At 38.9% G+C, this 24,693-nt stretch overlaps 1 protein-coding gene across 8 annotated transcripts in view; it reads right to left on the bottom strand.

Moving 5' to 3' along the window:
- Window positions 1–24,693, bottom strand: part of LOC128686131 (GA-binding protein subunit beta-1) — a 160,465-nt gene that overhangs the window by 126,205 nt on the left and 9,567 nt on the right. For 7 of the 8 annotated variants that reach the window (XR_011391783.1, XM_070083347.1, XM_070083349.1 and 4 more), the window contains exons 3-4: window positions 15,699–15,886; window positions 4,121–4,222 (exon numbers count right to left, since the gene is read on the bottom strand). Coding sequence is in view for 7 of the 8 variants with exons in the window: in XM_070083347.1 (XP_069939448.1) it covers window positions 4,121–4,222; window positions 15,699–15,886 (290 nt within the window). In the remaining variant the exon portion in view is untranslated. The remainder of the gene's footprint in view (window positions 1–4,120; window positions 4,223–15,698; window positions 15,887–24,693) is intronic. The other variant, XM_070083352.1, reaches the window with a different exon arrangement.

Raw genomic sequence — 24,693 nt, 5'->3', positions numbered from 1 at the left:
CTCAGTCTGTGGAAACAAAGAACTTTGTCCATGGAAGCAAAGAGGGGAATGTATGAGAGTATAGCTATACCAATGCTCTTATATGGGTGTTGTCAGTTTAGCGCTTTCTTTGATTATAATTATATGGATGTGAAGCATGGATGGTGAATGTTGCAACAGAGAAGGCTGGAGGCAGTGGAAATGTCGTGTATGAGGGCAATGTATGGTGTGAATATAATGCAGAGAATTCGTAGTTTGGAAATTAGGAGGAGGTGCAGGATTATCAAAACTATTTTCCAGAGGGATGAGAGGGGTTGTTGAGGTGGTTTGGACATGTAGAGAGGGTGGAACGAAATAGAATGACTTCGAGTGTGTATAAATCTGTAGTGAAGGGAAGGCAGGGTATGGGTTGGCCTAGGAAAGGTTGCAGGGAGGGGGTAAAGGTGGTTTTGTGTGCAAGGGGCTTGGAATTCCAGCAAGCATGCATGAGCATGAGAGATAGGAGCGAATGGAGACAAATGGTTTTTAGGACTTGATGTGCTGTTGGAGTGTGAGCAAGGTAATATTTATAAAGGGATTCAGGGAAACCAGGAGGCTCAACTCGAGTCCTGGAGATGGGAAGTACAGTGCCTGCCTTTTGAAGGAGGGGTGTTAATGTTGCAGTTTTATAATTGTAGTGTAAGCGCACCTCTGGCAAGACAGTGATGGAGTGAATGATGATGAAAATTTTTCTTTTTCAGTCCACCTTACCTTGGTGGGAAATGGCCGTGTTAAAAAAATATATATATTTTTAAAATCTATTTTTTTTACAGAAACAAAAATAATATTTACTAATATGGTCAGGAGAAGTGAGAGATCAGAATGAAGATGAAGAGAATTCCTTTCTATAAATACAATGAGACTTCATGAGTACATACAGTTAGGCAAATGCAAGACAAACAATAATACAAATAAGGTTAAATAACAAGTAAGTGCTATTCTGAATGTATTAACAATACCAATTTTAAGCAAGACAGAGAATAATACAAATAAGGTTAAATAACTAGTAAGCTATTCTGAATGTATTAACAATACCAGTATTAAACCCTAGTCTATTAATACTGCTTATTTATATGTGGCTAACACAGTAAACAACGAACTCGTTAAAACAGCAAGCAACTCTTCGTTATCACTCAAAAACCTAGTGCACAAATGTAAGAGCTACTCTTTTACCAGCTCAGGAGTATCTGTTATACCAGGTGGAGATGCAATAAAAATCACGTAGGAGAAATTGATAGATCACTGGAAATTTGACTTCACAAATACACTGTTACCTGTATGACTGTTGCAACAGCTTTGTGCAACACAAAGACAATCATGCACTTCATGAAATGAAACAAGACCCTATTAGTTATTTGTGAAAGTGACCAATGGAAGCAGACAATACCTCCAAAATCTGGAAGATTCAGTGTTGCCCAACTCTTAGCCAACAGAGTATCCTTATCAAAATCAGATGTCACATGCTACAGCCCCACTACACCCTTGCCAAGTGTCACCTGTCTCAGACCACTACTGAAAACCCTATTTTCTGCTTACTATGTATTAAGCCTGAAGCTCCTTGTGGCAAGATGTTTCCATTAATAAATATTCTAAACTATGCACAAGTGTTTATCCATGCCTTATCTATATATAAGACTATTTTTATTAAAAATGCAATCTCTTCCTTGTTTTAATGTGCAAGTTTATAATTAGCACTACATTAATGATTACAGTGGTTAACAAATGTTTCAGTTCATATTTAAAAACATTTTTCTAACTAATTTTGGGAAGCTGAATTCAAATCTGAACTTAATTTTACTTCAACATATACAGTCTCTGTGAAACAGAACCCCATGGCAAATGATTTCAGCAAGACATAGCCATCATGAAAATATAGGGGAATCCTGATGATCAGTATGATGACTGACTACTGTACACTGGAACAAGAAAGTCATAATGATCACAAGTGTAAAATCCTGAAAACTGTGATGTATATACATGTATGTTTATATTTCTCTTTAAAGATTACAGTGGGTAGTTTACATATTATGAAACAATAATTACAAACATGGCTACTAGCATGCCTGGCATGCCTTGGCATTTCGGGAAGACTAATAATAATTCTAACTCTGTATTACAAATTACAAATGATTAGATGGATTTACAATATTGAGGTAGTTCAGCACATTTAAGAATATAACAATTTGTTAAATTAGTAATGAGAATGGTTTTATCTTGGCATGATACACAGTTTCTATTAAAGCTCCTATATTGGAGTATCTCAGGCAAACTTAGGACTAGCTTGAGATTTATTAGGCAATAGCTATATTTGGAATTTTATGTTTACAGTCATGTGGGTCAGTGTAGATGTAAATGAGGAGGATGTGTGCGTGTGTGCATGTATGGATGGTTTTTCATGTAGTTTGGAGTGTGTTAGGGAGATATGATTTTTTTGACGGTAGTTTTGAAAATGATGGTTGAGTCAGCAGTCCTAGAGTTTTCAGGCAGGAAGTTCCAGATTTTAGGCCCTTTAATGTACATTGAACGTTTGTATAGATTTAGCTGGACACGGGGAATGTCATAGAGATTTTTGTGTCTGGTATTGTGTCTATGGGTCCTGTCACAACTATCAAGAAGGTGTTTTAGTTCAGGGTTAATATTGGAATTTATGGTTCTGTAAATGTAGTTTTCACAGTAGTAAGTGTGGATGTTTTGTACAGTGAGTAAGTTTAGGTCTGAAGAGTGTGGGGGGTTGCCCGAGACTGGATTGCGTGATAATTCTTATTGCGGCTCTTTGTTGGGTTATTATTGGTTATAGGTGTGTTGCTGCTGTTGATCCCCAGGTACAAGAGTTTTTAAGTAAAATATCAGAGGTTAGCCTAGTCATGCATAACACTTTAACTGAAATTATTGTATAGTGATAGCTTATCACACACTAGATTCCTTTAAGCATTAAGGTAAAAGTCACACTTGGTAACCATATTCCACTTTAAATATACTAAAATTTATATCCAGTAGGTCATGCTGACTTCTTCTGTCACTTTCTTTATATAACAGGTGATTACTGCAGTTGCCACACTTAACATAAAACTAAGAGAAGCACTGCAGTAGGCTTACTGGCCCATTAAAGTCAGGTCCTACTCAAATCCAACCTTTCTCACTTGCATATTTCCTATTTTTAAAACTATGGTACTCATGGTTTTAGCTTCATTGTTCAAAGGGAGGCAGGAAGGCCAGGTAGGAAGGCTGGCTTTTCTGCCTAGTAGTACCACTACTACTACTACTTCCACTTCCACTACTAGCAATACCTCAATCACCACTACTTTTTCTTCCTCTTTTTCTCCCATTCCTTTCCCCCTTCCCTATGTAAACTGGCTCACTCCTTCTCCTCTATCAATGTGACTTGTGAATGGTCCAAGTTGAACCGAAACGTTATTTGTGAACCATTGCTGTAATGTACATAAACTGAGACAAGAAGGCATTGTCCACCACATTCATGAACTTCCAATGCTTTTGGTTATTTGTGGTGTATAATGTATATTTAAGATAATTAACTTTAATCTAATTTAACACAAATCAACCAAAAGGAGGAAGGTTTAGAATGCTTTTTAACAGTGCTTGACCAGGTCTCCTTTGAGCCCAGCTGGGTCTCCCAGGAACCCGGCCAGGTATCCCTGGAAAACGTTCAGATCTCTATTGACACTGGCCAGGCCTTTCTGAAACCTGACAGGGTCTCCCTAAAACCTGACCAGAACAAATAACACTACTGGATGTTATTAAATTTACTTGTATATTTAAAGGTGGAAAATGGTTTTTTCCCTTGATGCACCAAAGAAAAAGAAATCTAGTGTGTTGCAGGCCCACAATATGTGAGGATTTCAACCTTTCAAGAGTATTACTGATGAATACATTGATCCCCTACTTTTTTGCTAAAAAACTTGTTCTTAAAATCTTGACCTATACTCTAGTACAAACAGCATGACATTTTACCCAATGACAAGTTTTGGTCGAGTAAACATGCTTCTCTACTTGAGGGCCCCCTGAACTCTAATTACTGAATACTGTAGTTAAAAATATACAGCCTATAAAACAGTAATCACTGGCTGATACAAGCATACTGTACCTTGTTCCGTGCATCTTTGTTCATACCAGCACACAACAGACGATCACAGGTTTCATAATGCCCATTTTGTGCAGCCAAGTGAAGAGGAGTCATTCCAATGGGCTGTTGACATTTATTATTGGTGAAGAAACTTAATAAAATATTAAACTTTTAATATGAAACAATATGAATTACAAACAAGAAAATGTTCAATCAAATGCTTGAGCTTAAAAGTGATGAGAAGGTCAAAAGCAATAAATATTAATGACTAATTATTTTTTTAACACGTCCGTCATTTCCCACTGAGGCAGGGTGACCCAAAAAGAAAGAAAAAACTTTCATCATCGTTCAACACTTTCACCATCATTCACATAAAATCACTGTCTTTCTAGAGATGCTCAGATATGACAGTTTAGATGTCTCCCCAAACAGCCAATATCCCAAACCCCTCCTTTAAAGTGCAGGCACTGTACTTCCCATCTCCAGGGCTCAAGTCCAGCTAACCAGTTTTCCTGAATCCCTTCACACTCCTGCTCACACTCCAACAGCTTGTCAGGTCCCAAAAACCATTTGTCTTCACTCACTCCTGTCTAACACGCTCACGCACATTTGCTGGAAGTCCAAACCCCTCGCCCACGAAACATCCTTTACCTCCTCCCTCCAACCTTTCCAAGGATGACCCCTATCCCGCCTTCCTTCCACCACAGATTTATACGCTCTCCAAGTCATTCTACTTTGTTCCACCTTCTCTAAATGACCAAACCACCTCAACAACCCCTCTTCAGTCCTCTGACTAATACTTTTAGTAACTCCACACCTCCTCCTCATTTCTACACTACAAATTCTCTGCATAATATTTACACCACACATTGCCCTTAGACATGACATCTCAACTGCCTCCAGCCTCCTCCTTGCTGCAGCATTTACAACCCATGCTTCACACCCACATAAAAGTAATGGTACCACTATACTCTCGTACATTCCCTTCTTTACCTTCATGGATAACATTTTTTGTCTTCACATATATCTCAAAGCACCACTCACCTTTTTTCCTTTATCACTTCTATAGTTAACCTTGTCCTTCATAAACCTATCTGCTGATAAGTCAACTCCCAAATATCTGAATACATTCACTTCTTCCATATTTGCTCCCTCCAATGTGATATCCTATTTTTCTTTTTCTAAATTGTTTGATACCCTCATTACCTTACTCTTATCTACATTCACTTTCAACTTTCTTCCTTTATTTACCCTCCCAAACTCATCCACTAACACCAACTTTTCTTTATAATCTCCCAAAAGCACAGCATCATCAACAAAAAGTAACTGTGTCAACTCCCATTTTGTATTTGATTCCCCATAATTTAATCCCACCCCTCTCCCCAACAACCTAGCATTTACTTCTTTTACAACCCCACCTATAAATATGTTAAACAACCATGGTGACATTACACATCCCTGTCTAAGGCTTACTTTTACTGGGAAGTAATCTCCCTCTCTCCTATACACCCATAGGGTGTACAGGACTTAATTATATACGTAGTTTATTAAATACTTGTTGAGACTGACTTTTGACTTACTCTTTGATACAACTGGGAATAAATACGAATTTACTTAACCCTATTTTTTTATGTTAAAAAATAAAATTAGACAAAATCAGTCAGTGATTTAACCCTTTCACTGACTGTGCCGTAGTACTACGACTTTGAGGTCACTGTAAGTGCTGTACTACTATGCCATGAGCTCACCTCACTCAGATAAGCTATTGGTAGTAAATTTGGGCCGACATCTGAGAGAATGGGTTTATGTGCACTATATAAAAAAAAAAATCCTGCAGCATACAGTACATGAGAAAAAAAAACTGACCATATTTTTGGTTTAACCCTTAAACTGTCCAAACGTAGATCTATGGTGACATGCGTAGTGCTCTGAACGTAGATCTACGTCCAATTTTATATGCTTTCAAATGGAGAAAATCAAGGTTGGAGCACAACACACATCAACAAAGATCTATGTTTGGACAGTCTAAGGGTTAAAACAGAAACTCTGTGGTGTATTTTCGTATGGTTTTCATGGTTGTATCCTCAGTTTCTTGGTCTCATTTGACAGAATGGAAAATATATTACAGAAATTGAGACAATTTTGATTGGTTTTAGGACTGAAAATAGCTTGAAATTGGGCTGAAATTAGCGGAAGTGTTCGATTTTTGCCGGTGTTCTGGAGTAAACAAATCACGTCACACGTCCAATACACATCAATTAGTGGGTCTAATATGCGTTCATAAATGCACTGATATTATTTATGCAATTATTACAATATTGCATAACAGTAAATCTTCTATTTTTTTATGTGTGAATAAAAATTCTTCATGTGAATAAAAAATCAAAATGGAATTCACGTGTAAAGCCTGGGAACATAACTAATAATAATAAAGAGAGGAAATGTTTTAGTGCCAGGAATTCCCACACTGTTTATCCTAAACCCTATTTTGAAACTGGAATATTTTGAAATTTGTGTAAAACTGGCCAAATTACCAATTTCTGATCACTTTACTGGGCAGTTGAAATGATTGATTGGGTGATTTCTTGTGCTCAATCGATAAAATGGAAGACATAAGAGCAAAATAAATAAGAATTTGCTTGACTGGATAAAGTAATTGACCTAAAATAGGACTCAAAATGAGCAAAATCACCAACACGTAAATATCACTGATGCAGCAAAATTTGAGTAAGCGTAATTTTGTCAATTTTCCATCAATTTTCATACTTTTTTGTTTTATTGCCATCAGAAAAAGATTCTCTACCATTTCGTATGAAAAAATAAAATTTTTTTTTTTTAAATTCTTGGACATTATGGATAAGTTTCACAAGGGTCAGGACAATGAAAAGGTTAAAGACACTTTCTTGTAGGATTTACATATCTTCCAAATCAAGATATGGAAGGCATTCAGGCTCAATTAAAAAAAGCCCTTACCAGCATCAAGGAACCTCCCTTAAGGGGTTTCCTACCAGGAACTATAGCCATTCTATTTTTTCTTTTTTATTAAGGCTCCATTGTTGTGTGCAGATTTCTGTTTTGAACTTTCATTTAACATGTTGTATAGAAATGCAGTGGAACCTCAAATTTCGAACGTATCACTTATCGAACGTCTCAAAGATAGAGCCCTTTTTTCGAACCAACTTTGTCCCTATTATCAAACGTGCCCCTATTTTCGGACTGCCAGGTACCGGACCTGTCCATCAGCCCGCTCTGTCCGTGTCCTCGTGCAGGTGCCGTAAACCAGTCTGGCTTTGTTGATGCTCGAGTGAACACTAACCTGCACTCTCATTCAAACATTTTACGATTATTTCATTGTGTTTAGTGCTTGTCGGACTGTGAAATAAGCTACCATGGGCCCAAAGAAACCTGCTAGTGGTACCCCTGTGGTAAAGAAAGTGAGAAACACCATAGATGTGAAGAAGGAAATAATACAGAAGTATGAGAGTGGTGTGAGACTTACTGAGCTTGCCAGGATGTATGGGAAAAACAAGTCGACCATCGGTTCTATCCTGGCAAAGAAAGAACAAATCAAGGAAGCTGATGTTGCGAAAGGTTTTTTTTTTTTTTTTCAACAAGTCGGCCGTCTCCCACCGAGGCAGGGTGACCCAAAAAAGAAAGAAAATCCCCAAAAAGAAAATACTTTCATCATCATTCAACACTTTCACCACACTCGCACATTATCACTGTTTTTGCAGAGGTGCTCAGAATACAACAGTTTAGAAGCATACACATATAAAGATACACAACATATCCCTCCAAACTGCCAATATCCCAAACCCCTCCTTTAAAGTGCAGGCATTGTACTTCCCATTTCCAAAACTCAAGTCCGACTATATGAAAATAACCGGTTTCCCTGAATCCCTTCACTGAATATTACCCTGCTCACACTCCAACAGATCGTCAGGTCCCAAGTACCATTCGTCTCCATTCACTCCTATCTAACACGCTCACGCACGCTTGCTGGAAGTCCAAGCCCCTTGCCCACAAAACCTCCTTTACCCCCTCTCTCCAACCCTTTCGAGGACGACCCCTACCCCGCCTTCCTTCCCCTATAGATTTATATGCTTTCCATGTCATTCTACTTTGATCCATTCTCTCTAAATGACCAAACCACCTCAACAACCCCTCTTCTGCCCTCTGACTAATACTTTTATTAACTCCACACCTTTTCCTAATTTCCACACTCCGAATTTTCTGCATAATATTTACACCACACATTGCCCTTAAACAGGACATCTCCACTGCCTCCAACCGTCTCCTCGCTGCTGCATTTACCACCCAAGCTTCACACCCATATAAGAGTGTTTGTACTACTATACTTTCATACATTCCCTTCTTTGCCTCCATAGATAACGCTTTTTGACTCCACATATACCTCAACGCACCACTCACCTTTTTTCCCTCATCAATTCTATGATTAACCTCATCCTTCATAAATCCATCCGCCGACACGTCAACTCCCAAGTATCTGAAAACATTCACTTCTTCCATACTCCTCCCCAATTTGATATCCAATTTTTCTTTATCTAAATCATTTGACACCCTCATCACCTTACTCTTTTCTATGTTCACTTTCAACTTTCTACCTTTACACACATTCCCAAACTCATCCACTAACCTTTGCAATTTTTCTTTAGAATCTCCCATAAGCACAGTATCATCAGCAAAAAGTAACTGTCAATTCCCATTTTGAATTTGATTCCCCAAAATTTAATCCCACCCCTCTCCCGAACACCCTAGCATTTACTTCCTTTACAACCCCATCTATAAATATATTAAACAACCATGGTGACATTACACATCCCTGTCTAAGACCTACTTTTACCGGGAAGTAGTCTCCCTCTCTTCTACACACCCTAACCTGAGCCTCACTATCTTCATAACTCTTTACAGCATTTAATAACTTGCCACCTATTCCATATACTTGCAACATCTGCCACATTGCTCCTCTATCCACTCCATCATATGCCTTTTCTAAATCCATAAATGCAATAAAAACTTCCCTACCTTTATCTAAATACTGTTCACATGCAGTGGACCCCCGCATACCGGACGCCTTGCATAACGGACAATCCGCATACCGGACGCTTTGATCGCTAAAATTTTGCCCCGCATACCGCCCAAAAACCCGCTCAGCGCCCTTCGTCCGAGATGCGTCCAATGTGCGGCCTGAGCCAGCCTCATATGTTCCGCCGGTGGCATTGTTTACCAGCCAGCCTCCGCGGTAACATTCAAGCATACAATCGGAATATTTCATATTATTACAGTGTTTTCGGTGCTGTTTCTGGAAAATAAGTGACCATGGGCCCCAAGAAAGCTTCTAGTTCCAACCCTTCAGCAATAAGGGTTAGAATTCCAATAGAGATGAAGAAAGAGATCATTGATAAGTATGAAAGTGGAGTGCGTATCACCGACCTGGTCATGTTGTACAAGAAACCCAAATCAACCATCTCTACTATTGTGGGCAACAGAAAGGCAATCAAGGAAGCTGTTCTTGCCAAAGGTTTAACTGTGTTTTCGAAACAAAGATCGCAAGTGATGGAAGATGTTGAGAGACTCTTATTGGTGTGGATAAATGAAAAACAGCTAGCAGGAGATAGCGTCTCTCAGGCGATCATAAGCGAAAAGGCTAGGAAGTTGCATGAGGATTTAATTAAAAAAAGGCCTGCAACTAGTGATGATGTGAGTGAATTTAAGGCCAGCAAAGGTTGGTTTGAGAGATTTAAGAAGCGTAGTGGCATACATAGTGTGATACGGCATGGTGAGGCTGCCAGTTCGGACCACAAAGCGGCTGAAAAATATGTGCAGGAATTCAAGGAGTACATAGAAACTGAAGGACTGAAACCTGAACAAGTGTTTAATTGTGATGAAACAGGCCTGTTCTGGAAGAAAATGCCAAGCAGGACCTACATTACTCAGGAGGAAAAGGCACTCCCAGGACATAAGCCTATGAAAGACAGGCTTACTTTGTTGATGTGTGCCAATGCTAGTGGTGATTGCAAAGTTAAGCCTTTATTAGTGTATCACTCTGAAACTCCCAGAGCGTTCAGGCAAAAGAATGTCCTCAAGGATAATTTGTGTGTGCTGTGGAGATCAAACAGTAAGGCATGGGTCACTAGGGACTTTTTCTATAACTGGTTACACCATGCATTTGCCCCCAATGTCAAAGATTACCTAACTGAAAAGAAATTAGAACTTAAGTGCCTCCTGGTGTTAGACAATGCCCCTGGTCATCCTACAGACGTGGCAGAGCGACTTTATGGGGACATGAGCTTCATTAAGGTGAAGTTTTTGCCTCCTAATACCACTCCTCTCCTGCAGCCCATGGACCAGCAGGTTATTGCAAACTTCAAAACACTGTACACAAAAGATCTGTTTGAAAGGTGCTTTGTAGTGACCTCAGAAACTCAACTGACTCTAAGAGAGTTTTGGAGAGATCACTTTAATATCCTCAATTGTATAAACCTTATAGGTAAGGCTTGGGAGGGAGTGACTAAGAAGACCTTGAACTCTGCTTGGAAGAAACTGTGGCCAGAATGTGTAGACAAAAGGGATTTTGAAGGGTTTGAGGCTAACCCTGAGAGGAGTATACCAGTTGAGGAATCAATTGTGGCATTGGGGAAGTCCTTGGGGTTGGAGGTTAGTGGGGAGGATGTGGAAGAGTTGGTGGAGGAGGACAATGAAGAACTAACCACTGATGAGCTGATAGATCAACTTCAAGAGCAAGAGGCCAGACCTGGGGAAACTGGTTCAAAGGAGGGGAGAGAGAAATTGAAGGAATTGCCTACTTCAAAGATTAAGGAAATGTGTGCAAAATGGCTTGAAGTGCAAACCTTTTTTGATGAAAATCACCCTCACACAGCTATTGCAAGCCGTGCTGGTGACTGTTACAATGACAATGTTGTGAACCACTTTAGACAAATCATAAAGGAACGAGAGGTACAGGCCACTATGGACAGATATGTTGTGCGAAAGAAGTCCAGTGACTCTGAAGCTGGTCCTAGTGGCAAGAAGAAGGGAAGTAACCCCAGAAAAGGACTCGACACCTCAAGTCTTAATGGAAGGGGATTCCCCTTCTAAACACTAACACTCTCTCTCCCCTCCTCCCATCCCATCAATCATCACCAGATCTTCAATAAAAGTAAGTGTCATGTAATTGTGCATGCCTTTTTCAGTTTGTGTGTACTAAAATTAACATTTCATGTGGTAAACAAATTTTTTTTTCATACTTTTGGGTGTCTTGCACGGATTAATTTTATTTCCATTATTTCTTATGGGGAAAATTCATTCACATACCGAACATTTCGCATAACAGCCAGCCCTCTTGCACGGATTAAGGTCGCTATGCGGGGGTCCACTGTATATGCTTCAATGTAAACACTTGATCTACACATCCCCTACCCACTCTGAAACTTCCTTGCTCATCTGCAATCCTACATTCTGTCTTACCTCTAATTCTTTCAATTATAACCCTACCGTACACTTTTCCTGGTATACTCAGTAAACTTATTCCTCTATAATTTTTACAGTCTCTTTTGTCCCGTTTCCCTTTATATAAAGGGACTATACATGCTCTCTGCCAATCCCTAGGTACCTTCCCCTCTTTCATACATTTATGAAACAAAAGTACCAACCACTCCAACACTATATCCCCCCCTGCGTTTAACATTTCTGTCATTATCCCATCAGTTCCAGCTGCTTTACCCCCTTTCATTCTATGTAATGCCTCGCATACCTCCCCCACACTTACATTCTGCTCTTCTTCACTCCTAAAAGATGGTATACCTCCCTGACCAGTGCATGAAATTACTGCCTCTCTTTCTTCCTTAACATTTAAAAGTTCCTCAAAATATTCTCGCCATCTACCTAATACCTCCATCTCCCCATCTACTAACTCCCCTACTCTGTTTTTAACTGACAAATCCATACTTTCCCTAGGCTTTCTTAACTTGTTTAACTCACTCCAAAATTTTTTCTTATTTTCATTAAAATTTCTTGACAGTGCCTCTCCCACTCTATCATCTGCTCTCCTTTTGCACTCTCTCACCACTCTCTTTACCTTTCTTTTACTCTCCATATACTCTGCTCTTCTTATAACACTTCTGCTTTGTAAAAACCTCTCATAAGCTACCTTTTTCTCTTTTTATCACACCCTTTACTTCATCATTCCACCAATCACTCCTCTTTCCTCCTGCCCCCACCCTCCTATAACCACAAACTTCTGCTCCACATTCTAATACTGCATTTTTAAAACTATTCCAACCCTCTTCAACACCCCCCCACTACTCATCTTTGCACTAGCCCACCTTTCTGCCAATAGTCGCTTATATCTCACCCGAACTTCCTCCTCCCTTAGTTTATACACTTTCACCTCCCTCTTACTTGTTGTTGCCACCTTCCTCTTTTCCCATCTACCTCTTACTCTAACTGTAGCTACAACTAAATAATGATCCGATATATCAGTTGCCCCTCTATAAACATGTACATCCTGGAGCCTACCCATCAACCTTTTATCCACCAATACATAATCTAATAAACTACTTTAATTACGTGCTACATCATACCTTGTATATTTATTTATCCTCTTTTTCATAAAATATGTATTACTTATTACCAAATCTCTTTCTACACATAGCTCAATTAAAGGCTCCCCATTTACAGTTACCCCTGGCACCCCAAATTTACCTACTACTAACCAAAAAAAGACCACAAATTGTTGAAGAGGTTGAAAAGTTGTTGCTGGTGTGGATCAAGTAAAAAGAGATGGCAGGTGACAGTGTTTCAGAGATGATTATTTGCAAAAAGGCATGGAAGTTGCATGCCAATCTGGTACAGAAAACTCCTGGAACCAGTTCAGTGACAGAACCATGTCCCCTTTTAGGGAAATGTTAAAGAGGTGCCAGAAACACAGGACTGTGGACAGTTATTTTGTGAGACAGGGGTCAAGTGACTCTCAGGCTGGTCCTAGTGGCATTAAAAGACAGAGAAGGGAAGTAACCCCAGAGAGGGCTTTACCTGAAGTCCTCATGGAGGGGGATTCTCCTTCCAAACTCTAACCCCAACTCCCTCTCTCCTCCTCCCTATCTTCCAGATGCCATCACCAATCTTCAATAAATGTAAGTAAAAATGTCATTTTATATTTATATACATAACTGAACACTATAGTATTTGTCGTGTGTATGTAAAACTGTAATTAAGGGAGAGGCGAGCCTTTTTTCCGTTATCAAGACATTAAAATTGAAAAATTATGGAAAAAAAAAATGTTTTCTTACTGAAAAATAGTGCAAAATTCTGGCAACATTTTTATGTAATCAGCTTGTTTCTATCATATTTCTAAGCACGTTTTTCATTAATTGTATTTTTTTTGTTCTGCTGTCAGCAAAAATACATGTTGGTAATTAGGAGTTTTTTTTTATGATTATTTCATTGTAAATATTGTACATGGCAACTTGTGTGCTGGCTAGTGTGTGAAGAGCAGACAGTAAGTCAGTCAGTAGCCGGCAGGCTGTAGAGAAGGCAGGAGGGATGCAGGACGCTGAAAGGTGGCGTGCCACTTCCCTAGAGTTTCACACACACAAAATTTTAAAAAACTCTAGTAATAAATTAGACATTCCAATCCATTTTTTTCGATAAATATTCACTGGATTGTCATGATTTTTTCAGACGTTATTGAGGAATTATGGTTCTACAAACACCCAGAGAAGATTTGCCATATTGTGAACAGCTTTTTGTTAATGATTTTTTCCTCTAAAAAAAAAAAAAAAAAAAAAAAAACTAATTTCAACATTTTTTTTTTATGGAATCTACTGACATTATCGCTAAAATGCAGTGGGTCATTATTAACCTAGCCTTTATCTTTCATCTGATGTCAACTAGAGCATTGTACATCTTCCCAATTTAGTAAAAATTGGAAAGCTCTAGGACCCATAAAATTGTGCAAAAATCATTTTTTTCTATCTAACTTGAAGGCTAACAGTCAAAACAAACATGGCCTATATGTTTTTTTAAGCTGCTTAATCCACTGTCAAAATCCCATTGAAATCTGACAAAAAAAAAAAGAAGTTGGTGATTATGCTCACCCCTCCCTTAACCCTTTGAGGGTCGACAGGCCCTCTCCGAAACTCGTTCTCAGGGTCGGCCAAATTTAAAAAAAAAATTATTTTCTCTTATGAAAAGATAGAGAATCTTTTCCCGATCATAAAGACACCAAAAGTTTGAAATTTGATAGAAAACTTACAAAATTATGCTCTCGCAAAGTGCGGTCTCGGCGATGTTTACGCATCGGCGATTTTGCCCACTTTGAGCCCCATTTTCGGCCAATTTCGCTGTACTAGTCGACAAAAAACATGAATATTTCGCTAGAACTCCATTTTTTCTATCGAATGGGTGCAAGAAACCACCCATTTATGAAATTCAACTATCCAATACAGTGGTCAGAATTTAGCAATTTTGTCAATTTCACACAAATTTCAAAAGATGCCAATTTCCGAATAGGGTCCAGAATAAACAAGAAAGACATTCCTGGCACTAAAATGACATTTCCTCTAGTCATTAGTCATGTCTCAAGGCCCCTCTTATATTCTTTTGCTTTCCATTTTGAATTTTTATTCTCACAAAAAATATAAGATTTACTGTTATGCAGACTACTGCATTAGTGTAAAAAATGGTATAAATATTATTGGTGCACTTGTGAAAGAATATTAGACTCACCAGTTGACGTGTATTGCACGCTTGGCACGATTTGTTTACTTTTGAAGTTTGGTAAAAATCGAACATTTCTGCTACTTTGAGCTCAATTTCAAGGCACCTTTCTTTGTAAAACCAGCCAAAATCATCTCAATTTCTGTAATATGTCTTCCATTCTATAAAATGAGACCAAGAAAACTAGAATACAACAATAAATACCATACGAAAATACACTGCAAAGTCGCTGATTTATTCCAAAAAAAATGGTCAAAGTTTTTTTTTTCTCATTATGCACTGTGTGCTGCAGGATTTTTTTTAGACTATGCACACTGACCACATAGACCCATTCTTTCATATGAAGGCCTACCAGCTTTCTCCCACTAGATTTGAGGCCGCTAGAATTTATGCGTACTAGTACATCAAAAAACCCTACGCGTAAAACGTACTAGTACGACAAAAACCCTCAAAGGGTTAATCTCTATAAAATGTATTTTTTTGTGAATATTTTTGGATTTCTGGAACGGTTTAATTGTATTTCCATTATTTCTTATGGGAAATACTGCTTCGATTTTCAGACTTTTCGAATTTAGAACTAGCTCCTGGAACGGATTAAGTTCGATATTTGAGGTTCCACTGTACATCTGAGATTATCTTCTCGTGACTATACCTATATAAAGTTTGTCAACTAAGAGTAATTTGGTGCCTTCAACTCTGTTTGATGCAGTGTTATTTCCTCTCCACTTCTCACTGATCTGTCTCTCCATATCAAAGGACTCATATTTCAGGGTTTATACTGTATCTGTATTTTCATGTATTTACCATCATAAAAATCTAACAGTATTTAATATTTAGATAAATAAATAGTATGACTTACCCCATCTGATGCAAATGGTGCTCCAATGGCCATTAATCTTCGAACTTGGTTTGTATTACCAACTTTAGCAGCTGCCACCAACTTTTTACCAAGTTCTGTAAGTGTTGTCACCTGGGAATTATCATGCTGGAATGTTGGCGACCTTTCAGGAGTAACTGGAAGTGAACTGTTGGCAGATCCTCCACTACCTGAAATATTGGTAGCAATATTTAGTTATAATGACTGAGATGAATAACTGCCTGAAATGCTCTGCATAACAAAGGGATGTCTATAAAGTATGTCAATAATCTCACATTTTCTGTACCAACTGTAATAAAATTCTTGATAGAAATAAAATTTACTTTATTAAAATAAAGGTGTCAATACATAAACTAGTAGAATAGGTATGGTAGTAGGCTGGTAGACAGCAGCCATTCAAGGCCAATATTGTTCCTGTTCTTGTTCCATCCTTCCTTCATCTCTCATTTATTACTAGAAAGGCCTTTTTCAGGTAGCTAGCTTCATCTTTAAAGTATGTTTAATTAGAATTTTTCATTAAATTACTCAAAACCTTTAATATAATATAAACTAGGTATTCATATTCTCATGTACTATGTATGTCTCATTGTCTAGTAATTAAGTTAGTTTTAAGATAGACCAAAATGCTTTGCTTAGCAAGGGACTTTCTTTATAGTAGTTTATACATGTCAATTACCATAACCGTATACTGTACAGTATGCATGGGGCAGTGGGTAAAATGAAAGGGAGTAAAGCAGCTGGGAGTGATGGGATATAGAACGAAATGTTAAAAGCAGGTGGGGATATAGTTTTGGAGTGGTTAATGCTTTTATTTAATATATGTATGGAAGAGTTACGGTAAAGTACCTAGGGAATGGCAGAGAGAATGCATAGAGGTACAGACATGTATGCACAGGGCTTCTGACCAGCAAAATGTGATCAGTCATGAGGGTGTCTTCACAAAATTCAATTTCGATAACAAAAACATACAATGGGAACAAGTCAACCATGTCTTAAATGAAACAAGCAGGGAAGATATCCTAAACACCACAGATCTGAACCTCTGCCTGGAAAAAATAAACTCTGTGGTTCTTGAGATCTACTCTAGACACATTCCATTAAGAAAAAGAAAGAGAAGATGTAAACTAAAAGAGAAAGACGCTCCCTATACAGACGAAGGTCACAGAGCTGCTGAGAGGGGCCAACATATCTGAAATACGAAGGGAGGCACTGGTTAATGAAATTGCAAACATCGAACTGAAACTGAAGGAATCTTACAGGAGACAAGAATTGCAGGAAGAACTAAAAGCCATAAAGGAAATTGAAAAAAAAAAATACTTCTATTATAGGTAGTAGGTTGGTAGACAGCAACCACCCAGGGAGGTACTACCGTCCTGCCAAGTGAGTGTAAAACGAAAGCCTGTGATTGTTTTACATGATGGTAGGATTGCTGATGTCTTTTGTCTGTCTCATAAATATGCAAGATTACAGGTATGTCTTGCTACTTCTACTTACACTTAGGTCACACTACACATACATGTACACATTTATTTATACACACTCATCTGAGTTTTCTTTGATTTTATCTTAATAGTTCTTGGTCTTATTACTTTTCATTTTATATCCATGGGGAAGTGGAGTAAGAATCTTTCCTCCGTAAGCCATGCGTGTTGTAAAAGTCAACTAAAATGCCGGGAACAATGGGCTAGTAACCCCTTTTCCTGTAAAGATTACTAAAAAGAATAAGAATAAGAAAATTGTCAAAGTGGGAAGTCTGAATGTGCGTGGATGTTGTGCAGATGATAAGAAAGAGATGATTGTGGATGTTATGAATGAGAAGAAGCTGGATGTCCTGGCTTTAAGTGAAACAAAGCTGAAGGGGGTGGGAGAGTTTCAGTGGAGAGGAATAAATGGGATTAGGTCAGGGGTTTCAAATAGAGTTAGAGCTAAAGAAGGAGTAGCAATAATGTTGAAGGATAAGCTATGGCAGGAAAAGAGGGACTATAAATGTATTAATTCAAGGATTATGTGGAGTAAAATAAAGATTGGATGTGAAAAGTGGGTTATAATAAGCGTGTATGCACCTGGAGAAGAGAGAAGTGTAGAGGAGAGAGAGAGATTTTGGGAAATGTTGAGCGAATGCGTGGGGAGTTTTGAATCAAGTGTGAGAGTAATGGTGGTTGGGGATTTCAATGCTAAAATGGGTAAAAATGTTATGGAGGGAGTAGTAGGTAAATTTGGGGTGCCAGGGGTAAATGTAAATGGGGAGCCTTTAATTGAGCTATGTGTAGAAAGAGATTTGGTAATAAGTAATACATATTTTATGAAAAAGAGGATAAATAAATATACAAGGTATGATGTAGCACGTAATGAAAGTAGTTTATTAGATTATGTATTGGTGAATAAAAGGTTGATGGGTAGGCTCCAGGATGTACATGTTTATAGAGGGGCAACTGATATATCGGATCATTATTTAGTTGTAGCTACAGTTAGAGTAAGAGGTAGATGGGAAAAGAGGAAGGTGGCAACAACAAGTAAGAGGGAGGTGAAAGTGTATAAGCTAAGGGAGGAGGAAGTTCGGGTGAGATATAAGCGACTATTGGCAGAAAGGTGGGCTAGTGCAAAGATGAGTAGTGGGGGGGGTTGAAGAGGGTTGGAATAGTTTTAAAAATGCAGTATTATAATGTGGGGCAGAAGTTTGTGGTTATAGGAGGGTGGGGGCAGGAGGAAAGAGGAGTGATTGGTGGAATGATGAAGTAAAGGGTGTGATAAAAGAGAAAAAGGTAGCTTATGAGAGGTTTTTACAAAGCAGAAGTGTTATAAGAAGAGCAGAGTATATGGAGAGTAAAAGAAAGGTAAAGAGAGTGGTGAGAGAGTGCAAAAGGAGAGCAGATGATAGAGTGGGAGAGGCACTGTCAAGAAATTTTAATGAAAATAAGAAAAAATTTTGGAGTGAGTTAAACAAGTTAAGAAAGCCTAGGGAAAGTATGGATTTGTCAGTTAACCCTTTCAGGGTCCGTCCCGTAGATCTACGGCTTTACGTTCAGGGTCCAAACCGTAGATCTACGCCATGAGCTCAGCTCACTCTGATAAACTGTGAGTGGTACATTTGGGCCTAGATATGAGAGAATACATCTATGTGGTATGTGTGCACCACATAAAACAGATCCTGCAGCACACTGTGTATAATGAGAGAAAAAAAATGAAATCATGATTTTTCGATTAAAACAGCAACTTTGCAGTATTTTTTCGTATGTTTTTTATAGTTGTATTTGCGATTTCTTGGTCTCATTTGATAGAATGGAAGACATATTACAGAAATAGAGATGATTTTGATTGGTTTTAGCATTGAAAATGGCTTGAAACTGAGCTCAAACTAGCAGAAATGTTAAATTTTTGCCGATATTCAAGAGTAAACAAACGACCTCACACGTCTAATACACGTCAGCTGGTGGGTCTAATATACATTCACAAATATGGTGATGATATTTATACAATTATTACAGTATTGCATAACAGTAAATCTTCTATTTTTTGGTGTGAATAAAAATTCATTATGTGAATAAAAAATCAAAATGGAATTTATTTGTAAAGCCTCAAAACATAACTAATGAACAGAGGAAATGTTAGTTTAGTGCCAGGAATGCCTACATTGTTCATTCTGGACCCTATTTTGAAATTGGAATATTTTGAACTTTGTGTTAAGTTGGCCAAATTAACTATTTCCGATCACTTTATTTTGTAGTTGAAACAGTTGACTTGGCGATTTCTTGTGCTCAATCGATAGAATAGAAGTAATACTAGTGAAATAGCTAAGAATTTGGTTGATTGGAATAATGTAATTGGCCTAAAATGGGAGTCAAAGTCGGCAAAATCGCCGATTCGTAAATATCACTGACACATCAAAATTCGCGAGAGCATAATTTCATCAATTTTCCACCAAATTTCATACTTTTTGTTTTATTACCTTCACAAAAAGATTCTCTACGATTTCATAAGAAAAAATAACAATTTTTTTTTTTTGAAAATTCTTGGACACTGGTGCGTGACTCCAGAATTGGGCCTTGGACCCTGAAAGGGTTAAAAACAGAGTAGGGGAGTTAGTAGATGGGGAGATGGAGGTATCAGGTAGATGGCGAGAATATTTTGAGGAACTTTTAAATGTTAAGGAAGAAAGAGAGGCAGTAATTTCATGCACTGGTCAGGGAGGTATACCATCTTTTAGGAGTGAAGAAGAGCAGAATCTAAGTGTGGGGGAGGTACATGAGGCATTACATAAAATGAAAGGGGGTAAAGCAGCTGGAACTGATGGGATCATGACAGAAATGTTAAAAGCAGGGGGGGATATAGTGTTGGAGTGGTTGGTACTTTTGTTTAATAAATGTATGAAAGAGGGGAAGGTACCTAGGGATTGGCAGAGAGCATGTATAGTCCCTTTATATAAAGGGAAAGGGGACAAAAGAGACTGTAAAAATTATAGAGGAATAAGTTTACTGAGTATACCAGGAAAAGTGTACGGTAGGGTTATAATTGAAAGAATTAGAGGTAAGACAGAATGTAGGATTGTGGATGAGCAAGGAAGTTTCAGAGTGGGTAGGGGATGTGTAGATCAAGTGTTTACATTGAAGCATGTATGTGAACAGTATTTAGATAAAGGTAGGGAAGTTTTTATTGCATTTATGGATTTAGAAAAGGCATATGATAGAGTGGATAGAGGAGCAATGTGGCAGATGTTGCAAGTATATGGAATAGGTGGTAAGTTATTAATTGCTGTAAAGAGTTTTTATGAGGATAGTGAGGCTCAGGTTAGGGTGTGTAGAAGAGAGGGAGACTACTTCCCGGTAAAAGTAGGTCTTAGACAGGGATGTGTAATGTCACCATGGTTGTTTAATATATTTATAGATGGGGTTGTAAAGGAAGTAAATGCTAGGGTGTTCGGGAGAGGGGTGGGATTAAATTTTGGGGAATCAAATTCAAAATGGGAATTGACACAGTTACTTTTTGATGATGATACTGTGCTTATGGGAGATTCTAAAGAAAAATTGCAAAGGTTAGTGGATGAGTTTGGGAATGTGTGTAAAGGTAGAAAGTTGAAAGTGAACATAGAAAAGAGTAAGGTGATGAGGGTGTCAAATGACTTAGATAAAGAAAAATTGGATATCAAATTGGGGAGGAGGAGTATGGAAGAAGTGAATGTTTTCAGATACAGTGGACCCCCGCATAACGATTACCTCCGAATTATGTAAGTGTATTTATGTAAGTGCGTTTGTACGTGTATGTTTGGGGGTCTGAAATGGACTAATCTACTTCACAATATTTCTTATGGGAACAAATTCGGTCAGTACTGGCACCTGAACATACTTCTGGAGTGAAAAAATATCGTTAACTGGGGGTCCACTGTACTTGGGAGTTGACGTGTCGGCGGATGGATTTATGAAGGATGAGGTTAATCATAGAATTGATGAGGGAAAAAAGGTGAGTGGTGCGTTGAGGTATATGTGGAGTCAAAAAACGTTATCTATGGAGGCAAAGAAGGGAATGTATGAAAGTATAATAGTACAAACACTCTTATATGGGTGTGAAGCTTGGGTGGTAAATGCAGCAGCGAGGAGACGGTTGGAGGCAGTGGAGATGTCCTGTTTAAGGGCAATGTGTGGTGTAAATATTATGCAGAAAATTCGGAGTGTGGAAATTAGGAAAAGGTGTGGAGTTAATAAAAGTATTAGTCAGAGGGCAGAAGAGGGGTTGTTGAGGTGGTTTGGTCATTTAGAGAGAATGGATCAAAGTAGAATGACATGGAAAGCATATAAATCTATAGGGGAAGGAAGGCGGGGTAGGGGGTCGTCCTCGAAAGGGTTGGAGAGAGGGGGTAAAGGAGGTTTTGTGGGCAAGGGGCTTGGACTTCCAGCAAGCGTGCGTGAGCATGTTAGATAGAAGTGAATGGAGACGAATGGTACTTGGGACCTGACGATCTGTTGGAGTGTGAGCAGGGTAATATTTAGTGAAGGGATTCAGGGAAACCGGTTATTTTCATATAGTCGGACTCGAGTCCTGGAAATGGGAAGTACAATGCCTGTACTTTAAAGGAGGGGTTTGGGATATTGGAGGGATATGTTGTGTATCTTTATATGTGTATGCTTCTAAAGTGTTGTATTCTGAGCACCTCTGCAAAAATAGTGATAATGTGCGAGTGTGGTGAAAGTGTTGAATGATAATGAAAGTATTTTCTTTTTGGGGATTTTCTTTCTTTTTTGGGTCACCCTGCCTCGGTGGGAGACGGCCGACTTGTTGAAGAAGAAAAAAAAAAAAAAAAAAAAACTTCTATTATGCCAAATCTAAGGAAAAAACAACAGCCAGCACTGGGGCCCTGCTTAGGCAAGATGGGACATACACAGATGACAGCCAAAAAATGAGTGAGATACTAAAGTCCCAATATGACTCAGTGTTCTTGGAAAATCCTAGAGGAATTAGTACCAAATTTGCACACAAATCACTCCTTATGAAAGCAAAAGACTCGGCAGGAGATGCAACATTTCCCCATTTAAAAGCAGGGGCACCACGAGTACACTGAGAAACAACACAATAAATGTCCGGGCCCCAAGACTGTTCAACTGCCTCCCAGCATTCACAAAGGATTTTACCAATAGATCCCTGGCTGTCTTCAAGAAGGCACTGAACAGGCGCCTAAAGTCAGTACCTGACCAACCGGGCTGTGGTTAGTACGTCAGTGTGAATGCGGTCAGCAGTAACAGCCTGGTTGATCAGACCCTGATCCACCACGAGGCCTGGTCTCAGACCGAGCCGCAGGGGCGGTGACCCCCGCAACCCTCTCCAGGTAAACTCCAGTTCCTTTGTATAAAGGCAAAGGGGACACGAGTGTAAAAATTATAGGGGAACAAGTCTGTTGAATATACCTGGTAAAGTGTATGGTAGAGTTATTACTGAAAGAATTAAGAGTAAGACAGATAGCAGGATAGCAGATGAACAAGGAGGCTTTTGGAAGGGTAGGGGTGTGTAGACCAAGTGTTTGCAGTGAAACATTTAGGTGAACAGTATTTAGATAAGGGTAAAGGAAGTTTTGTGGCATTTATAGATTTGGAAAAGGCATATAATAGGGTGGATAGGGGGGCAATGTGGCAGATGTTGCAAATGTATGGCATAGGAGGTGGGTTATTGAAAGCAGTGAAGAGTCTTTACGAGGATAGTGAGGCTTAGGTTAGAGTATGTAGGCGAGAGGGAGATTATTTCCCAGTAAAAGTAGGCCTTAGTCAGGGATGTGTGATGTTGCCATGGTTGTTTATTATACTTCTAGATGGAATTGTAAGAGAAGTGAATGCTCGAGTGCTGGCAAGAGGTGTGGGGTTGAAAGATAAAGTATCTAACACAAAGTGGGAGTTGTCAGAGTTGCTCTTTGCTGATGACACTGCTTTTGAGATATTCTGAAGAGAAGTTGATGAGATTAGTTGATGAGTTTGGTACGGTATGTAAAAGAAAAAAATTAAAAGTGAATAGAGGAAAGAGTAAGGTGATGAGGATAACAAAAAAAATTAGGTAACAAAAGACTGGATATCAGATTGGAGGTAGAGAGTATGGAGGAAGTGAATGTTATATCAATACTCTTGTATGAGCATGAGGCATAGGAGGTAAATGTTGCAACAAGGAGAAGGCTGGAGCAGTGGAGATGTCACGTCTGAGGGCAACATGTGGTGTGAATATAATGCATAGAATCCGTAGTTTGAAGATTAGGAGGAGGTGCAGGATTACCAAAACTATTACCCAGAGGCTGAGGAGGGGTTATTGAGATGGTTTGGACATGTAGAGAGGTTGGAACGAAATAGAATGACTTCGAGAGTGCATAAATCTGTAGTGAAGGGAAGGCGGGGTAGGGTTTGGCCTGAGAAAGGTTGGAGGGAGGGGGGCCAAGGAGGTTTCGTGTGCGAGGGGTCTGGACTTCCAGCATGTGTGAGCGTCTTAGATAGGAGCAAATGCAGACGAATGGTTTTTAGGACCTGACATGCTGTTGAAGTGTAAGCAAGGTAATATTTACGAAGGGATTCAGGGAAACCAGCAGGCCGGACTTGATTCCTGGAGATGGGAAGTACATGTACAATGCCGGCACTCTGAAGGAGGGGTGTTAATGTTGCAGTTTTATAACTGTAGTGTCAGCATGCCTCTGGCAAGACGGTGATGGAGTGAATGATGATGAGAGTTTTTCTGTTTTGGGCCACCCTGCCTTGGTGGTAAACGGCCTATGTGTCAATAAAAAAATATATGCCACTTTATATAAATAAAGTTGCTTATCTGTTTGTTTGAGGTATTGCATTCCTCCCAAATGATTGTGAAACAGAAGCTTATTAAATGTTGTGCACTCTTGACAGGATTCCTGGTGTCACTCAAACAGGTATCATAAATACATCTCCAAGGAAAAAAAATGGAATGCCTTAGTTCTGCAGTTTATAGATACAAGTGCCTACTTTACAGAAGACTACTGAAGTTTAAAAAGAAAAATTAATATATCTGATCATTCCTATATGCCCTCAGTAATCAGCTCAATCCAGGAACATTTTGATCACCATTTACAGTACAGTATACAGAACCAAATTTTGTGTAAAACAGGAATACATTCAAAGGCAACATTTTTTTTATTATTATTAACACACTGGCCGATTCCCATCAAGGCAGGGTGGCCCGAAAAAGAAAAACTTTCACCATCATTCACTCCATCACTGTCTTGCCAGAAGGGTGCTTCACACTAGTTTTTAAACTGCAACATTAACACCCCTCCTTCAGAGTGCAGGCACTGTACTTCCCATCTCCAGGACTAAAGTCCGGCCTGCCGGCTTCCCTGAATCCCTTCATAAATGTTACTTTGCTCACACTCCAACAGCACGTCAAGTATTAAAAACCATTTGTCTCCATTCACTCCTATCAAACACGCTAATGCATGCCTGCTGAAAGTCCAAGCCCCTCGCACACAAAACCTCCTTTACCCCCTCCC

The sequence above is a fragment of the Cherax quadricarinatus genome, chromosome 9 (assembly GCF_038502225.1).
Source record: "Cherax quadricarinatus isolate ZL_2023a chromosome 9, ASM3850222v1, whole genome shotgun sequence".
Classification (NCBI taxonomy): domain Eukaryota; kingdom Metazoa; phylum Arthropoda; class Malacostraca; order Decapoda; family Parastacidae; genus Cherax; species Cherax quadricarinatus.
Note: the sequence above shows the minus strand (reverse complement) of the source record. Positions and strands in the feature narration are given on the sequence as shown.